The sequence below is a fragment of the Phasianus colchicus genome, chromosome 8, assembly GCF_987193195.1.
Source record: "Phasianus colchicus chromosome 8, bPhaCol1.hap1.1, whole genome shotgun sequence".
NCBI lineage: Eukaryota > Metazoa > Chordata > Aves > Galliformes > Phasianidae > Phasianus > Phasianus colchicus.
This window is the reverse complement of record NC_143443.1, coordinates 18,872,943-18,889,787: the sequence shown is the minus strand read 5'-3', so window position 1 is coordinate 18,889,787 and position 16,845 is coordinate 18,872,943. Positions and strand designations below refer to the sequence as shown.

Below are 16,845 nucleotides of genomic sequence, written 5' to 3'. Positions count from 1 at the left end.
TTATCATTTGTCAGAATTAGACACTGAAGCTGCATTTATTTTCATATTAGTTTGGACACTGTACTCAACTTCTGCATAAATAGTAAGTTTACTTTTTCATATCAAAACTATAAAAACAAAGATGAAACAAAATTTAGGGTAACATGGTATTTTTATCTCAAAAGTAGCTGCTATATTGCGCTGACAGGTGAATTCCATTTACACTTAATAAAGAAGATAAACACTGATTAGTTTCATACTAACACACCACTGCTTTTCAGTTTGCTGTCCACAAACTAAACCAAATTAAAGCATGTGGATTCTTTTCCCTGCTTCAGTTGCTAATGGATCAAAGACTACACACACAAAAGAGGCCACAAATAGTTCTAATTTCACCCTCCAAACCTTCTCTTTTCCACCAACTTATCTCTGTTTTTTTCCCTGACACTAGGGTACCCAAGAGATTACCAAAATAAGGACAGCAAAGCTACAACCTTGGAAGTGTATGAGAATCAAGCTGTTAACCTCATGCTTGCCTACCCTGTTCCCCATCTTATTCTACCTTCTCTCACATCCTCTCTCCAATCTCCATTTCATTCACATTAGATTGTCTTTTCTCTCTCACATTACATAGCTGCACCTACAACAGCCCTAATATTTACCACCTGTTTCTCTGCCCTGCATTACTTACTAAGTCTTCAAAATACTTCAGTCTGATACTGAGTGAAAGTGCTGACCATACACACACACCCTGATAAAAAACAGAGGAACAGATCTAGCTGAATCAAAAACTAGTTCATAGCTTTTTCCTCTTCTGCTCTTACTGTCTTGGAAAAAGACAGCGCTAAGGATAAGATTAAAAGCAATTTGCCACAAGCCAAGCAGTTTCCAAGAAAACAATAAGTAACTCAGAAGCCAATGTGAATTACCTTCAGCAGATCTAGTTTCAGATGTAGTTCCCCTTGAGTAGAAGAACAGAGTGCTCCAATAACAATGCTCATATATTCCTCATAGTTGATGACTGATAGCTGCTCCAAGATGCTAAGAGTAGCATCCCTGTAGCACTCATCATCCAAAAATATCTTGATATACGGCACCATTCCATAGTCCTTTAAAACAACTGGGGACAAGTAAGGTATCATTTGTTACTTAAACTATGCTTTACTTTTAGTTCTCAAATGCATATTTTCAGTGTATGGTGCCACATTTCTACAAAAACAGAAGAGAGTCAAGAAAGGAGAGCGAGATAAACTGAAGGACACAGACCAAAAAGCGCAAGTAGGAATAAAATGACAGGATGACAATGGTCTCTAATCATCAGAAGTAGTCATTTTCCAATACAATAATGCATGAAATAATGCCTAATTAGCTTTCAGATCAAACATTCCTCCAGTTTATGAAGGAAACTTGTTCGTAAAAATACATTCTCACCACGCAAGTTGAATGTACTGAGTGGATGCTGATATTCAGAAGATCCTTTTCACTCCTGTCTTACTCTTTTCCATAAGACTCCCTACACAAACCTCTCCCAAGTGTGCCAAAACTGTGTTGTATCTGAAGGGAAGCTAAAAAAATGAAAGGGACAGACTCTAGCAGGGTCTGTCAGGAGAGGACAAGGGGAAATATAGTTTCTGACTAACAGAGGGGAGATTTAGATTGGATTAAAAAAAGGTTGTTGGTTTGGATTTTTTTTTATGAGAAAGGCAGTAAGGCACTGGCACAGGTTGCCCAGAGAAGTGGTGAATGTCTCCAAGGACAAGACATCCAGGGTCAGGCTGGATGGGGCTCCAGGCATCCTGTTCAAGCTGTAGATATGTAGATGTCCCTGTTCACTGCAGGTGTGGCAGATAAGATTACCTTTAAGGGTTCTTTCCAACTCAGATTCTATGATTCAGTATATATGAGTGTGATCCAATCCATGCCTGATCACATCAGGATTTCAAATACTAGATAACACGGAAAAAAAACTGGATAAACAATTATTACACAAAACTCACATGCACCATTTTGTTTTCCACAACTAAACACCTTAGAGGTATCCACATGGAAGGAAGTAGAGCAACTACTACAGTAAGACTAACTGTGGAGAATGTGGTATCTTTGCCATGTTTCTTCTAGAGCACCCCTCACTGAAGCACAAAAGCCAGAAAATTTGTTCGTTCTTCTTAAGAGGCATCGTGACCACTTATCATGAAGTATCACAAAGGTCATGCAGTCATGCATCATTTCTTACCAGAGTTTCTCACACACCCCACAGTAAGGGCAGCCACCATCTTCAGCATTACAGCATTTAATTCCTTATCAGTGCCTTCTTCCAGACCAGGCAGAGAGGTTCCAGCTATCAGTGTATTGTTAATAACAGAAATTATATAAGATTTAGTTAGCTGTAGCTAGAGTATCTTAAACCAAAAAAACCCAAACCAATCCTCCAGCAATTTCTAGCTCTATCTTAAATATTACTTACAGGCTACTTGAACTCAAAGGCAAGCAACAAAACACAGACATGGCAGTGTGTAATGATTAGGATGTAATCTGAGATTGGGCAACACAGGTTTGACTCTATGTTCTGCATCTCACATCTCTCGCATAACTACAGAAAACACCGATAATAACTGTGTTTTTACTTCCCATTTATAAAGCTGATGTAGTTGCCTTTTTGGTGATACCTAGCAGGTACACACATGATCAAAAGAGCACTTTGGCTTCTGAGCTGTACATTGGTAAAATATTGTAGCAACAGAGAGTACTTAAGTACATAAACTGAAAGTGGAAAACAAGAACCCCATCCATGTTCATGCATGTTCAAAGGCAAACGCTTCCAGGATCAGACAGTGTAAGTTAAGTTTTTGTTAGATCTAAAGACTTTGAAGTTTGCAGATTAAATTTCTGGAAGCCGAGAGTGTGAAGCAGTGACCTCTTCAGTGTTTTCATCTGCTCCTCTTTATTCACATATCCAGTGTCATAAATCACCTAGCTATTCAGATACCCATTCACCAAGCAATCTAAGGCAGTAAAATACATTAACTAGTAAATATAAGATAAATACCACAGTTCTTGGCAAATTATCTTGACATTCCTTATTTAAGAACTCTCAAAATATTAGTTCTCTGATAACAAGAACACAAATCTGTTTCCTTGCAGTTAAGAGAACCCACACTGTAGAATTTCTGTTTCAATTCATATTCAATATATTGCTTAAAATAAACACATAAAAACGATTCAGCTTTGCTTGCTCCATTACAAGTTAAATCTAGTACTTTGTTTCTTCTTAACTAAATAACAATTATACTGAAATTTAAATGAATTTCCCAATTCATACAGCACAAAATTTTATCACACTTTTATATAAATTAGCATTTAAAAAACCTTTCAGATACACGAGTGTATACAATAAATCAGCTAAACTCAGTTACCACACCTGGACTATTACCTTCCTGTGAAATAACTATATAGGACATAACTATATCAGATGACAATGGGTGGCAGTGTGATTAATATACAGCCAAAATTCAAGAAGCCACCTTCCATAATCAGTCCTCCCAACTAACTGTTGCTTTCAGAGAAACTAAATACTTTGAAAAACTTCCTATACTAGCAAGTTGTAATCTCAGAGAACTCCAAGTCAAGATCAGTTATAGAAGCATGGGATGAACAGTATCCTCCAGTGTAATTTATTGTACACTGGTAAAGAGCAGTGCACGAACTCCATAGAAAAGTGCACAGAATGGTATACAGTTTAGATTTCAGAGGGCACCTTAGTAGGGCTTAGCATGACATAAACATCCCAGTTTTAAACTTGGGCCAGTTGGCTTCCAGACAAATCTAGCTACTTGGTATATAAAATGTACAAATTAATTGCAGAAAGATGCATTCATTCCTATTGGTATGCCTGCCTCCACAGTCATCATGAATGAGTTAAGTTATACCTGATTTCCTTAAGATTTTGGCTTGCTTCCTTAGGAGTGCCAGCAGTAGGCCTAATAGCCCAGAGTCCCGGAATATGTCGCTGAATAGCAGATCCTTCTTGGTAATGCTGAGAAGGCACTGGAGAGCTGTCAAAGTGCAGAAAGGCACTACATTTTCCTTTATCAAACACTGAACCTTCTTCAGAATTTCATGGGGAATGTAGGACAGGTCTAACACAATTAACTCTACCAGTCTGAAGAACTGGACCTGGACTGGATGTGGTTTGAAATGGATTATGTCAATAAACTGGTTGATAGGCTGCAGCGTCCATTCCAGAAGAAAGAAATTCACAGTGTCCCAGGCCCATATGGTACCAATTGCTCCTAAGACTGTTCCACACAGATGCTGATCATTACTTTTCTGAAAAATTGACTGCAAAACCTGAAAAGCCTGGAGGTTTTTGACTGTCATTCCTGCAAGACAAACAGGTGAGATACCCTTTTTTTTGTGTGTGTTCTGTTTTTAAACAATGCTATTTAAGCACTGCAATTACAATGCTTAATCACATCCGAGACCAGAAACAAGATTCAGACACACATCCTCAACCCAAAATCAGACTTTACAGCTGATGATCAGTTCATTTTGGTTTAGGTAACATTCAGGCTTCGGTAACATCCACTGATCTATGTGCTTAATGTTATCTCATACTCCTTCCTCCATCTAAAGACACACAACAAAGTTTCATTTTACAACCCACCTACATTGCCACAAATATATACTGTACCAGAAGACCGTGTCCATTCATAATCAAACTGAGGTAATTGTGGATGTATAATATTGCCAGAAACTTTCAGTTCAGTTTTCCCACAGGTTGTAAGGCAAGTCAGCATGTCCAGAATCTCATTCACATAGGGATCTCCTTCATTTTGCTGCAACCCCTCACATCTGGCAACAAAGGTTGGGACAGTCACATGTAAGGACAGCCTTAGCAATACAAATTTTTTTGGATAAATCACTAGGCACTGAACACACAAGAGCTGCCCATTTCTTTCTCCTCATTTATTTAGTCATCTTTTTGCTTTAGCCATCCTTGAAACAGAAATATTCATAGCTTGGTGGAACATTCTGAATCAGAACAAAACTTAAAAAAGTGAAAAAGGAAAATGAAAAGTGGCAATGCAACAGTTCTCTGAAGATAAGGATGATACACTTTAGAAATGAGCATACTTCAATGTACTTAAAAAAAAAAAAGGTAATTCTCACCAAAATAATGCTTATTTTGGTGACTTAAAAACACGATTCTTATGAGAAATCAAAAGTTACAATAGACACTTCCTAGGGCTTTTTCACAGTCCAAGCCATGGTTACATTTAAAAAGTAAAGGCAGACAACACACCAGCAAGGGGAGGAATCTCCTGTGATAACTAATAGAAAGAGCTCACTCTTTAGGAAGAGAAAAGCACTGTACTCTCGAGCTTTGCAAATCAAATATAAAACACAGTATGTCTCTCCTCTAAATAGTGAAATTAGCTGAGCTGTGATCCCAGATATGCCATAGTTTAGACTGAAGAGAATGCCTGTCAAAAGTCTGATACAACTGTTTTTCATGTCATCCTACTCAGTACTGCATAGAGGGAGGATAATTCTCAAGGAAAACTGCAGCATCTGGGTATGGTTTAGTGGCAGAGCAATAGACAATGGAAGTTAGGAAAATCTCAGAAGAAAATATTTCAAGCTAGGTAAGAAAAAAAAATTAGCAAAGTTAAAAAAAAGCGTCCACTTTCAGTAGGGAATAATATGATCATCAAGATTTTCATTGTTGAAAAAGAAATTCTAAGCAGACAAGAAGAAACTTGGCACAGTTCAGGAAAATAGATACGAAATTGCAGCCTTGAGCTGCAATATTCTTTTCATCTTCGCAGCCTACATCAGTTAAAAAATAGATAGACCTTACGAACAAACATCAGACACCTTCTCTTATATCATTAGAGCTTCATCAGAAATACCCGTCTCTCAGCATAACCTATTTATAAGGGAAAGTTAGACAATCCATGGTAAATAAATGCTATCATAGAAAAAAAGAGAGAAAACTTGATTCAATTGTAGGTGTCATATTTATTGCCCTACAAAAAATCATCAGAAGTAATACTTTTAGATATCTTAGGATTCACCATCCAAACCACATACCCCTAGATCCAACTTACAAAATACCTCCTATGTACGACACTAGTCAGGGACCTAAGTTCTTTTGAGTGTTTGAGTAGTAGTACAAGAACAGGCAAAGTCAGAAAGGAAACAACAATCAAGGGGAACAAAGACCTGGAAGTGCTCCTCTCATTTAGTAATAAACAAGAACAGTGTTTCTAAGTGTCTCTGGGGAAGTGGTATAATGTACTACTTTGACACATCAAACTCTGAACTTGATTAGTCAATGCAAATAACAAAAGTAAAAGCTTCTACTTTGTACTACTGATGAGGAAGAGAAGCAGTGGGAATTTGTTCCAGTTCAAATTCATCTCAGTTCTGAAGAATGAAGATATAAATTCTGGTGGATTTCTGTTTATTTTCTGCACAAGAGAAAGAAGATCTGCTTTCTTTCCCTTGCTGATTGTATTCCTGAATTAAGAGTCCATACTAACTGAAACAAGCATCCTAGATCTCTTCTAATCTATTAATTGATGAAGAACCTTTGCCATGTGTTCAGTAAGTTCCTACCACACTTACGGACTAACTGCTCCTCTTAAAACCATAACAAAAATTAACTGTATCAGAAATTATAAACTGCTTCCCCCCTCCTAAAATAACAATGAAAACTCCATCAGAGCCTTTGTTACTGGTTTTGCATCCACACAGAATCACACATGTAACTAACATTTAAGAACAGACCACCATGCACTCTGAAAATGAAGTTCTACCACCTCTAGAAACCCACAGAACACCTCTATACTTACCTCAGTAAAACTTTTAGCAAGAGTTGGTAACCATCATTACTTTCAAACTCTGTTAATAAAGCTGATGATACAGGATAGGAGTCTTTCACAAAGCACAGGACAATACTAACAGCTTCACACACATCACAAGCAGGTAGCGTATCAGCCAGTTTAAAGAGATTCTGAACAGCTATTTTAATGCAGTCCACAGCTGTGGGGCAGAAAAAAAGCAGCTATTTAAGAACTGATAGTCAAATAAGTCCAAAGTTACTGATAAAAATGGAACAAACAAGTTTACTTCCCAATAAAATATAAAACATTTAGCTCTTTCCAAAAAGAAAAAAAAACAGAACATTAAGCTTACCTTCAGGCTAAATGCAGAACACATCCGTTTTTAAAGCACACACACATTCCTTTGCTTAATCCAGAGAAGCTCACTCTCAAGAACATAAACACCTAGCCCACCCACCCAAATTCATAATCCGTGAATTCAGCTGCCTTAAAAGAAGATAAATGGGAAGCAGACATTTGTCACGAACTAAGTCAGTCACATCCTGTGCAGAATTCACAGATGAATTTTCTGCCTAATGAGGCATAAGCATTGAGGCATATGCATTTTGCTCTGAGCAATGAAGACTAGTCTTTCTTGTCTAATTTGATGGACAGACCTTCCAGGATAGCTTCCAAATTTCTAAACCAAATCTCTAAACCAGTACTTAAAACTGTTATTCCTCAATCTTTCGATTTAGAATGTAGCTTCATACGTTGCATCACATTACCTAAAAATAAATACAAACCATAATACATCTTGTGCTAGTCTACATTAGCATGATCAAGTGATATGGACCCATGCCAGTAGTTTTCTTTTTGAGTATGTAGGAAAAATCCTCAGTTTCCATGTTTATAGGCACTAAATGTTCTTGCCCAGAAAATCAAGAGCCTGTGCTTTGCAGTTGACTGAGTACCAGATTACATAGAAACAAAAATCTACCCTGGAGATCAGTTTCTTGAGAATTCATTCTCAGGGCAACCTCGAGGAAAGGAGAAGCCAAGTTATGAACCCACACCTTGTAAGTACAGGATGCTGTTTTTGGTCTGAGCCTTTGAAATTGTTCGCAGCACACGGCCTGTAGGTACTTTCCATGTATGGCTACACTGGTCCCAGAGGGAAGCAGCTGCTATAATTAATGACTGAAGCTTATCAGCTGCCAAAAGTTCCTCTACACCTTGTTCCTCTCTGTACATGTTAAGCATTATCTGGAAAGAAAAAAAAACAGCTGGAATAAACACCTTTATAAATGCTTGGGAAATAAAGGCCAGCATTAACCCACAGTCATATACATGCACTGAAAAACAAAACAGCAGAGAATTCTGTGGCAGGTCACACATAGCTTACAGGGAGACCATAGCAACACAGTATCAAAGCCCTCCCAAACATCTGAACAGGGTATTGTAAAATGAGAACTGAGTATTGTGAACCAGGTCTGAGAAACAAAAATCTAAACCATTGGTTGCTCCATCCATCAGTAGTTTTGGAGAAGTTAAGCAGGGGATGAATGGGGAAATATAAACATTACAAAACAAAACACCGCAGTTCTTGTACAGGTACCAGAAGATAAAATGACAACTTCTAGGATATTCTGGAGTTTTTTCCAGTTTTAATTACTTTTTTTTTTATTAAACACAAAAAGAGATTACTGCATAATCTCAGATTATTTAGTAATTTTCAGACCTAGTTTATTCCTTTCTTTGGTCATTTGAATCACCACAAGCTCCGATCCCAAGCCTAGGTAAATATACGAGTACTCGGGGAAAGAAGCTCCCAGAGAGGTATCTCACCTCAACAAGCATCTTCTGAGTTTCATCTTCATTTGTCTCTCCATCACTGTTTTTTTTCAGAGGAAAAGTAAAGAAAAGGTACAGGCACTGCAACAGAGCAGCTGGAAGTCCTGATCCAATGATGTTCCACATTGTTCTCTAAGTGAGGAAAAGAAAAGTCAGCCCCTCTAGAAGCCAGCTGTGCTTTCCTTGTTTCTACACACTAAGAGTAGCCATGAAAGCTGAATCAGCTACTTGAGAATTTTATTCTTAAGAGTGCACATCACAATCATACCACAGCTCTACAAACTTGCCTAGAAGAAGCAAACACACCGACCATGCATTGCCATAGCTGTTCCTAGGACCTTCCACCCCAGCAGAATTACACAGCTTTGACAGATCCCATACTCTTTGTAAAGATAACTGCAGTTGATAATGCATCCAACCTGCAAACTAACAGCTAAAATAGTATTATGACAGAGCCTTCTTTATCATTAGTTGAAAGGAGATATCCTGTAGCTATAGAAGCCTGGAAGAACAGCAGTATGAATTCTCCAATCCATCCTTGGCTCAGCATAGCGGTAATTTAGCTACAGTTTTTATTTTTGTAACTTGTCAAATATCTGTACAAACAGTTCTTATTATCCCTTTTATAAATGTAAGACACTGTTTCTCTGCAGTATTTTTCAGCACTTTGTTTCTTTCTATTTCCACTAATGACTCTGTATAACTTAGAGAAGTGGCGTCGCAGGGTGCCGGTTTGGCATGCAATAATCAAAATAAAAATCAGCAGCAAACTAAAGAAAATAGTGGGGTTTGTGATATGAAGTTTTGTGAGAGTCTGTACTACAAAAAAACATCATTTTATATCTGAAAAGCACAAATCTCATTAGAAACTTCACTCTGTGTGTAACTCTAGAGTTCCTTTTGTGACACAAACTAGGTCTATTAGAAACATTCTACTGAACAAGACAAACTGTAATGTTGACAGCAGTCTGCATTGAGAACAACTGTACAGACTCTATACACTCTGGAGTGCTTCAAAATGACAATCCAACCACTGTGCTATCAGACAAACAAATCCCTACCAGTTACCTACTTTTGCTCCAACTGGAGCAAAAGAACAGTTAAGTATTGAGGAAGACTAAAAAAAAAACAGACTCCTTTCTTGTTTTGCTCATCAGGTATCTGAAAGCACAGAGCACTTACTTCCTTCTTTTTAGAAAAACCTCAACTATAAACCATGTCACATGCTCTCTCTCTGACTGTGTACCTGAGGCATGCTGATGCACAAAGCTTTAGGAGCAACACAAACATTATAAGATCTATATGCTCCACTGCTGGGGCAGCTACCCAGCCTCTTAGAACAAGAAAAGAAAAAGTAATAATCCCCTGTAGTTATTTCTCTTACCAAGTCAGTCTGTGAGAGCAGATAGACTGATTTCAGGAGCAAATGGCCATCTTCTACTTCCCCTTTCTGCTGTAGCAAATGCTCCAAAGCCAGTCGAGCTTCCTCTGTTAGTACAAAAACATTAAACTTCAATTCCTTAATGAAAGGTTAAAATACTGCACTGATCTTTTCTTAACAGATCTGACAAATTTTATAAAATTATATTAGCAAGAGCCTAATGAGGGGAATGAAAATACATTAAAGGGTTTTGATCCAACATTGGGCTCATGCCAGTTTATGTAAAATGCTTTTCATAAACTGATGAGCTTCACTGGGAATATCATCTCAGTTCATGAAGTTTGCAGCTGACTGGTGCAAAGAATGCATAACAGCCACTAGGAACATCATGTAAGGCTAGCAGTATCTTTCACATTAAAGAAAGCTCTTTGGAATATTAAGTGTAGCCTACTCTTTCACTGCATAGCAAGTTCTGAAATAAGGTCAGCATAGTATACAAGGCCAGATCTTCAGTGCAGTTGTACAAAACCAATGCTAGCTGACACCTTCTAGAAGATCTGGCTTCCTACACCTAGCATTTTCTATTTTTTTTTCTTTCCCTCATATTAAGCATACCACTGCAGCACAGAAGACAGATGAGGGCAAATTCCCAGTGGATGAGCCACAGGATCATTACCTGCAGATTTGCCATTGAGGGTCCTCTTAATCTCCTTTGTCAGAAGCTTGGAAACCTCACTGGCTAGCAGCTGAACGCTAGGGAATACAATTACTCCAGCAGACTGTTCCCAAGCCTGAAATCCAAGATTGAAAAACTGTTAAAATATTTCTGATAAAGCATGTCTTTGATGGATTGATAAGTACCAATAAATATACATAAAATTAACATTCCCCCATAAATTTCCAGTGTTGTTTGTCAAATGTTTCCAAATGGACTTGTAGAAGTACTGACACTACAAATACAGCAGTCTACCTGGAACTACTGTTGTGGATGCCCCATCCGTGCAGGTGTTCAGGGTAAGATTGGATGGGGCCCTGGGCAGCCTGGTCTAGTATTAAATGGGGAGGTTGGTTGCCCTGCCTGTGGCAGGGGTGTTGGAGATTCACGATCCTTGAGGTCCCTTCTAACCCAGGCCATTCTGTGATTTCATGATTCTGTTTGAATCACATAATGCATCTGCTAGACAGTATTTACTTTATTTTCTTCAGTGGATACAATCATAACTGTGTAAGTATCTGTCATAGCCCCTGTGCCAATAATTATTTGTATCAAAAAGCATGCTAGTGCTTTTCCAAGTTGTTCGTTCCTCCTTGTTCTGCTGAGGACAGACTGCAGAGAAGCTGTTTCATACCTACGCAGAGCAAATTGTAAGCAGAGAACAACTCAGGCAATAAGGCAAACACTTATTTTGCTTCATTAGAGTTTCACATAATTGTCTTCTCTGAAAGTGCTTCTTTTTGGGAGGATACATGAGAATGAAATGCAGGTGCAGTGTTCCTAGTTATTCATTTTAAACAAACCAACAGCATTATTCAATCACAACAATGCTACTAACAGATCAGGCCAACAGCATTTTCGTTTAATTCTATGGGTGATCATCCTGTGAGTCAGACACTAACCCCTAAAATATAGTCTCCTCTAAAAACGTGTTAGTTTTTATCATATGAAGATCTGTATCTGGAAGAAAATCAACCTGACTCTGTTCCAGAATGTCTGCCTTCAGGGGAAAATCAAGTAATGTGATGTCAACCTAATCTGTTCTCTCTTCCTCTTAAGCCTGGCTGTTTCTAGATGTTTAAGACTGCCACAAACTCCTCGTCTGCTCTTACCATCTGTCCTTCCTACTCACAGGCTGGGGGAACAGGCAGAAAAGTACAAATTTCCAACTGTTTTATAGAGCATTACGTTAGAATTGCCTATGCTGAACAACAAATTGTTTCAGTATAAGGAGGATGACATTTCCCTCTGAAGTTTGAGCAGAGCTTAACAGAGAAATGCTAAGCTGAAAGCCATTCATGTAAAAGAAGATTCTAATGCTTTCTGAGGCACCAAGAGGGAAGATACAAAGATCACATTAAAATGTCTCCCAGCCTACTTCTAGATGGCTGACATTCTCTTCCCCTTCTGCTTGAAGGAGTGTTGGTGAGTAATGAGCCTCCACATCTCAGCTGGCTCCTGGTTAGTGCCTTCTCTACATCCAGCAAGATCCAAACCTCTCAGACAGTGATACATTAGCACCAATATGGTTCAACAAGGAAAGGACAGGTGAAAATCCTTAAAGGAGAAAGGGGACTTGCATAGAGCCCAACTGAGTAAGAAGAAACAGAGCAGTTAACATAATGAAGAGCTTTATAACAGATAAAACTTAAAGATGTGCTTCCCAGCCCAAATGGAGGGACACAGCACAAAGTAGAAAGCTATTAGAAGGAAGTAAAGGTCATACGGGAAAGGACATGATGAGGCATACATCTGGTCCTAAAATGCCTACAAAGCGTCTCAAAGATCTTCTGATAAATTTGAGAAAAGGGAAGGTGAAGAATCCCTCTCTTAGAACACAGAAGGAAAGCGTTAAGCTAACAAGAAATGTTTATTTTGAATATATTTTGTAAACATAATATTCTTTAGAAATTTAAAATAATTACTTTGCTTCAGCAAATCAATTCCTACAGCTTGCCATACACTGCTTAGGAAAGAGGGAGTGGGCAGTCTGGAGAAACTATATTACACAGGCAAGCAATCTTAATTGGAATAAATTTATATCTTAAAAGCACTAAGGATGTATGCTTTCCCTGTAGCTTCAAGAGGAGGAAGGAAAACAACTCTGAAAACTGTCCAAGGAAAAATAGGAAAACTACATCCTAATCCAAATGGAAAAGTCGCCCCTCATTGTCTCAGAGAAACAATAGTGCAATCTGCAGTAAGCTATTCAAAAAGTAGATCCATGACATAAAACAAGATTTCACTACAGAAAACTGTAACATTATTAGTCATTATCAGTCCTGACTCTATTCTGAAGAGCCCTATTTGAAGACTGAGAGGAGAACACTGACCCTTTTCAAGGCCATAATTCTGGGAGCTCAAAAAGCTGCAGTGAGCTCGCAAAAGAGCCAAGTCTGTCCATGTAGTGCCATATGCAGGGAGAGAGAGACTGAGATTCATTTTCAGTGGCAGGGAAGCATGCACAGGAACACACACAGGAACAGCTCTACTGTCCAGATACAGCTCTTGGTTCAGACGGAACACAGTTCTATGCAAACAAATTCAGAAGATGAAGTTGTGAGAAGTTTTACTCAGTCATTATACAAAACACATGTGGAACGATTCAGATTAAATGAAAAGGCCACTTCTGAGACTCCACTGCCTCTTCAGACCCTTTTAATTCCTTTTGTCTGCACTGCCTTGGATCACAGTGAGCTTGCATTCAAATGCAGTAGTTGCCAGATACTACCAGCAACTCAGTCCACACTGAATTTGTTTGCATCACAATGATGCCAAGGGGTTACCTCATTCAGTAATGTTAACTGGCATCAGCACCTATAGCATTTTCAAAGACCTCCATTGCACCAAGATTTACAAGCTTCACAGGTTCATTCCTCACAGAGCTGAGTGAAACACTTGACTATCTGGAAGTTATTTCTCCTTTGCCACAATGGACAAAGGTTTTGTAGCACTGAGCACAGTGATTTCCCTGCACACACATTTCAATACACTCTTCATAGCAGCATCACTCTTTGTGTCCCACAATGCTCTCACATAGACAGTCACCAAGTCTAACAACATTTTTTCCTCATTTGCTCATTACTTGTTAGAAAACTGGCTCAGATACACAGGGAATGGACTGAGTTTGGTCACCTAAGAACACTGAAAACACATGAGTACAGACAGAAAATATACCATCATTTAGATACAGTTTCATACAGTTTTGTTTTCCTTTTTGAAAGGTTTACATAACAAGAGAGTGCAAAATCTCCTCCACACTCATAAATATCATAGGTAATTCAGGAGAAAAAACTATACTACATGGCCACAATACATTTAGACATAGGACAGGTTTTCTGCCTCTCTCAAGATTATGCTGTGTTATCCTATCACCGTACAGCTCACACATGCATCTCACTGCATTTTTCACACACTACCAAAAAAAAAAATCAACCAATAAGGTTCCAATTGATTAAAGGGCTCTTCTAGTTTCACCTTTCAAAATCGCCACGTCAGAAGTTGTTGGCTGATGAGAGATCTAGGGAATATGGCAGACTAGCTTATTTACTGAAGTGTTCTACCTCAAAGCTCTTTTCTCACCCACAGAATGACCTTCCGCTTCTCATGCTGCAGTTCCCCTATCTGTAACAACACCTCTCTCAAGCACTAGAATTAGACATTAGTGCTGCCCCGTTAACCCCAAAATCCCGCTTTTTACACTCAACCCTGCACTTCCCCAAGCTAACTGCATACCACAGTCATATTTTCCCCAGACAGAAACTATGCCCAGCCTCCACTAAATAAAAGAACAGTTGAGGTATACATGAAGTAACCACTTCACAGTGTACTCGCCTTGAAATACACCTTTATCATCAGCGTATTCCAGCAAGTTAGCCTTCACATAAGCAAAGCCATGCTTCACTATATACTTTTTTCATGCTAACACAGGTTAGCCAGATGAGAGGTGAACTAGACACTGTATCCTCTCCTCAGGCTCTCAGTGAAATAAAAGAGCCCACCTCCTAGCCAGAGGTCATACACTAATCAACTCTGTTGGCAGTTAAGGTGGCTACGAAACACACAGAAGCAGAATCTCTGTGTACATGCTTGACATCTGCATCAAAGGCAATAAGGAGAACAAACCTTTAAGAAGAGGGGAAGAAAGTCCAGCAGCCTTCTCTGTTGTTCCTCCGGGATGAGAAATGGAGCCACCTGCTCATATTCTACAAATTGTCTGCATAGAGTCTCCCACTGGATAGTATGACTCTGGGGTAGGTTGTCCTTTCTGTGTACAGGCTGTTCAGGCACTTCTGATTTATTGACATCCTCAGGGCTTTGCTCTCGCTGTCCTGCTTCGCAAGGTGAATCTTCCAGTTGCCACATGAGCTCAGCTGCTTTGTCCATACTGAATGCAGAAACGAAGTTAAAGATATTGTATTTACAGTTGACATCATCCCATACTATCCCACTGTCTTGAAAAACTAGACTTGGATAGTCATAGTTATTGGAGTTAGTATGTTCATAGGCACAGAAATGCTTGCAGCCACTGATCTTTTCTACTTTTAATGGCTAAGCACCCTGCTTCTGGACAATAGCATTATCACCTTGCAATCATATGAATGAGCTATCTCCCAAGAGACATGCATGTTTTTTTTCCCCTACACAATCCATATGGGCTTCAGCAAGACAAACTGATAAACCAGGTAGGAAATCCGGATTCTAGATCCAACTTTGATACTGAGTCAGTCTTCTTCAATTGTCTCAGTTGTAAAAGAAAAAGTGTAACTATTACCATAATCAGATTTACAACAGAATAGCACAAAAGATTCTGGTTATAAATTTCATTAAGTATGAATGCTAATCACTGTGCACCACACTGTCTGCAGGAAGCTGATAGTTCCATGAGAGACCTAAATTTGGATGCAGATACTGATCATTCACACTACAAAGGATGGTAACTCTACCATGGCCTCTACTCAATCCTTCATTAGGAGATGAAGGGCAATGAGATTTTCATCACCTTTCAACAGCGTCAGTCTGGAACCTTCTACCTCAACAACAGTTCGTGTTTCACTTCTGTTGTTTTCCTTAATTATCTTTATCAGAACAACACATCACACTTTTTCTACTCACAGGGCTGACTGTAAAGAGTAAACAGGAAGACACTGTTCCTCATGACTGTGTGGGAGAAACATTTGTCTTATATTATATTTTGCCCTGGTACAAGATTTCAGCCCATCCACTTGAGTCATCACAGTGCTGTATCATGTTCTGAAAATGCCTAGGTACTGCTTTACAGAGTCAGTGAGAGCATAGCTCAGATTTTTTTCAAAGAGGTTGCAATCACATCCCAAGTTGCACCATCTTCTTACCTAATGGAAATATCTTGCCTTGGAAACTACTCTGCTAAGCTTAAATAAATGCTAAGTAATAGGTAACTCACTCCCATCACCCAGATTCACCTTGATCATTTGTAGAAGCAGCTCAAAAGTTCTTCACAAAGGCAGTCATCATACAGATGATGAAATCAGGGCAGAGAGATGAAATACAGTGCTTCTTGTTACATCACAAGACCAGCACCTGAGTAATCAATGGCACTGTCTGAACAGAGCCAAAAATATTTACCAATTTTTTCCTCTTTCTATTCATAATTTCCTTTGCAAGCCTTTCCTCCTGGCTGCACAGCTAAAAAAGAAATCAGTACCATTCCTCCACTCCCCCTGAGGAGATGTAGGCCAGAGAAGAATCCTCAGAGGTTCTCTGGGCTGAACAAACCTAGGGAGTTCCGTCACCCCTCCAGATCTTTCATCATCTTTGTAGCTGTCCTTTGGATGCTCTCTAATAGCTTTATGCTCTTCTCATGTTGTGGCACCCAGACCTTGCAACCAGCACTGGAGGTGAGGCCACACAGCACAGACAGAATGGGACATCCCTCCCTTGCCTGGTGGCAGTGCTGAACCTGGTGTGTCTCAGGGTACAGGCACACTGCTGGCTCATTCAAGTTGCCATCAGCCAGAACGCTTGCATCCCTTTCCATGGGGCTTCTCTGCAGCTACTTGTCCCACAGTCTGTACACGTATCCAGAGGATTGCCCTGTCCCAGGTGTA

At 39.1% G+C, this 16,845-nt stretch overlaps 1 protein-coding gene across 5 annotated transcripts in view; it reads right to left on the bottom strand.

Moving 5' to 3' along the window:
• The window catches only part of WDFY4 (WDFY family member 4), a 136,835-nt gene that overhangs the window by 101,346 nt on the left and 18,644 nt on the right, over positions 1–16,845 (bottom strand). For 4 of the 5 annotated variants that reach the window (XM_090145167.1, XM_090145165.1, XM_090145166.1 and 1 more), the window contains 10 exons: positions 14,882–15,143; positions 10,718–10,832; positions 10,045–10,148; positions 8,655–8,792; positions 7,883–8,072; positions 6,837–7,026; positions 4,643–4,830; positions 3,906–4,358; positions 2,213–2,317; positions 909–1,099 (listed from right to left, as the gene is read on the bottom strand). In XM_090145167.1, the coding sequence (XP_090001293.1) occupies positions 909–1,099; positions 2,213–2,317; positions 3,906–4,358; positions 4,643–4,830; positions 6,837–7,026; positions 7,883–8,072; positions 8,655–8,792; positions 10,045–10,148; positions 10,718–10,832; positions 14,882–15,142 (1,935 nt within the window). In that variant the 5' untranslated portion in view covers position 15,143. The remainder of the gene's footprint in view (positions 1–908; positions 1,100–2,212; positions 2,318–3,905; positions 4,359–4,642; positions 4,831–6,836; positions 7,027–7,882; positions 8,073–8,654; positions 8,793–10,044; positions 10,149–10,717; positions 10,833–14,881; positions 15,144–16,845) is intronic. The other variant, XM_031607713.2, reaches the window with a different exon arrangement.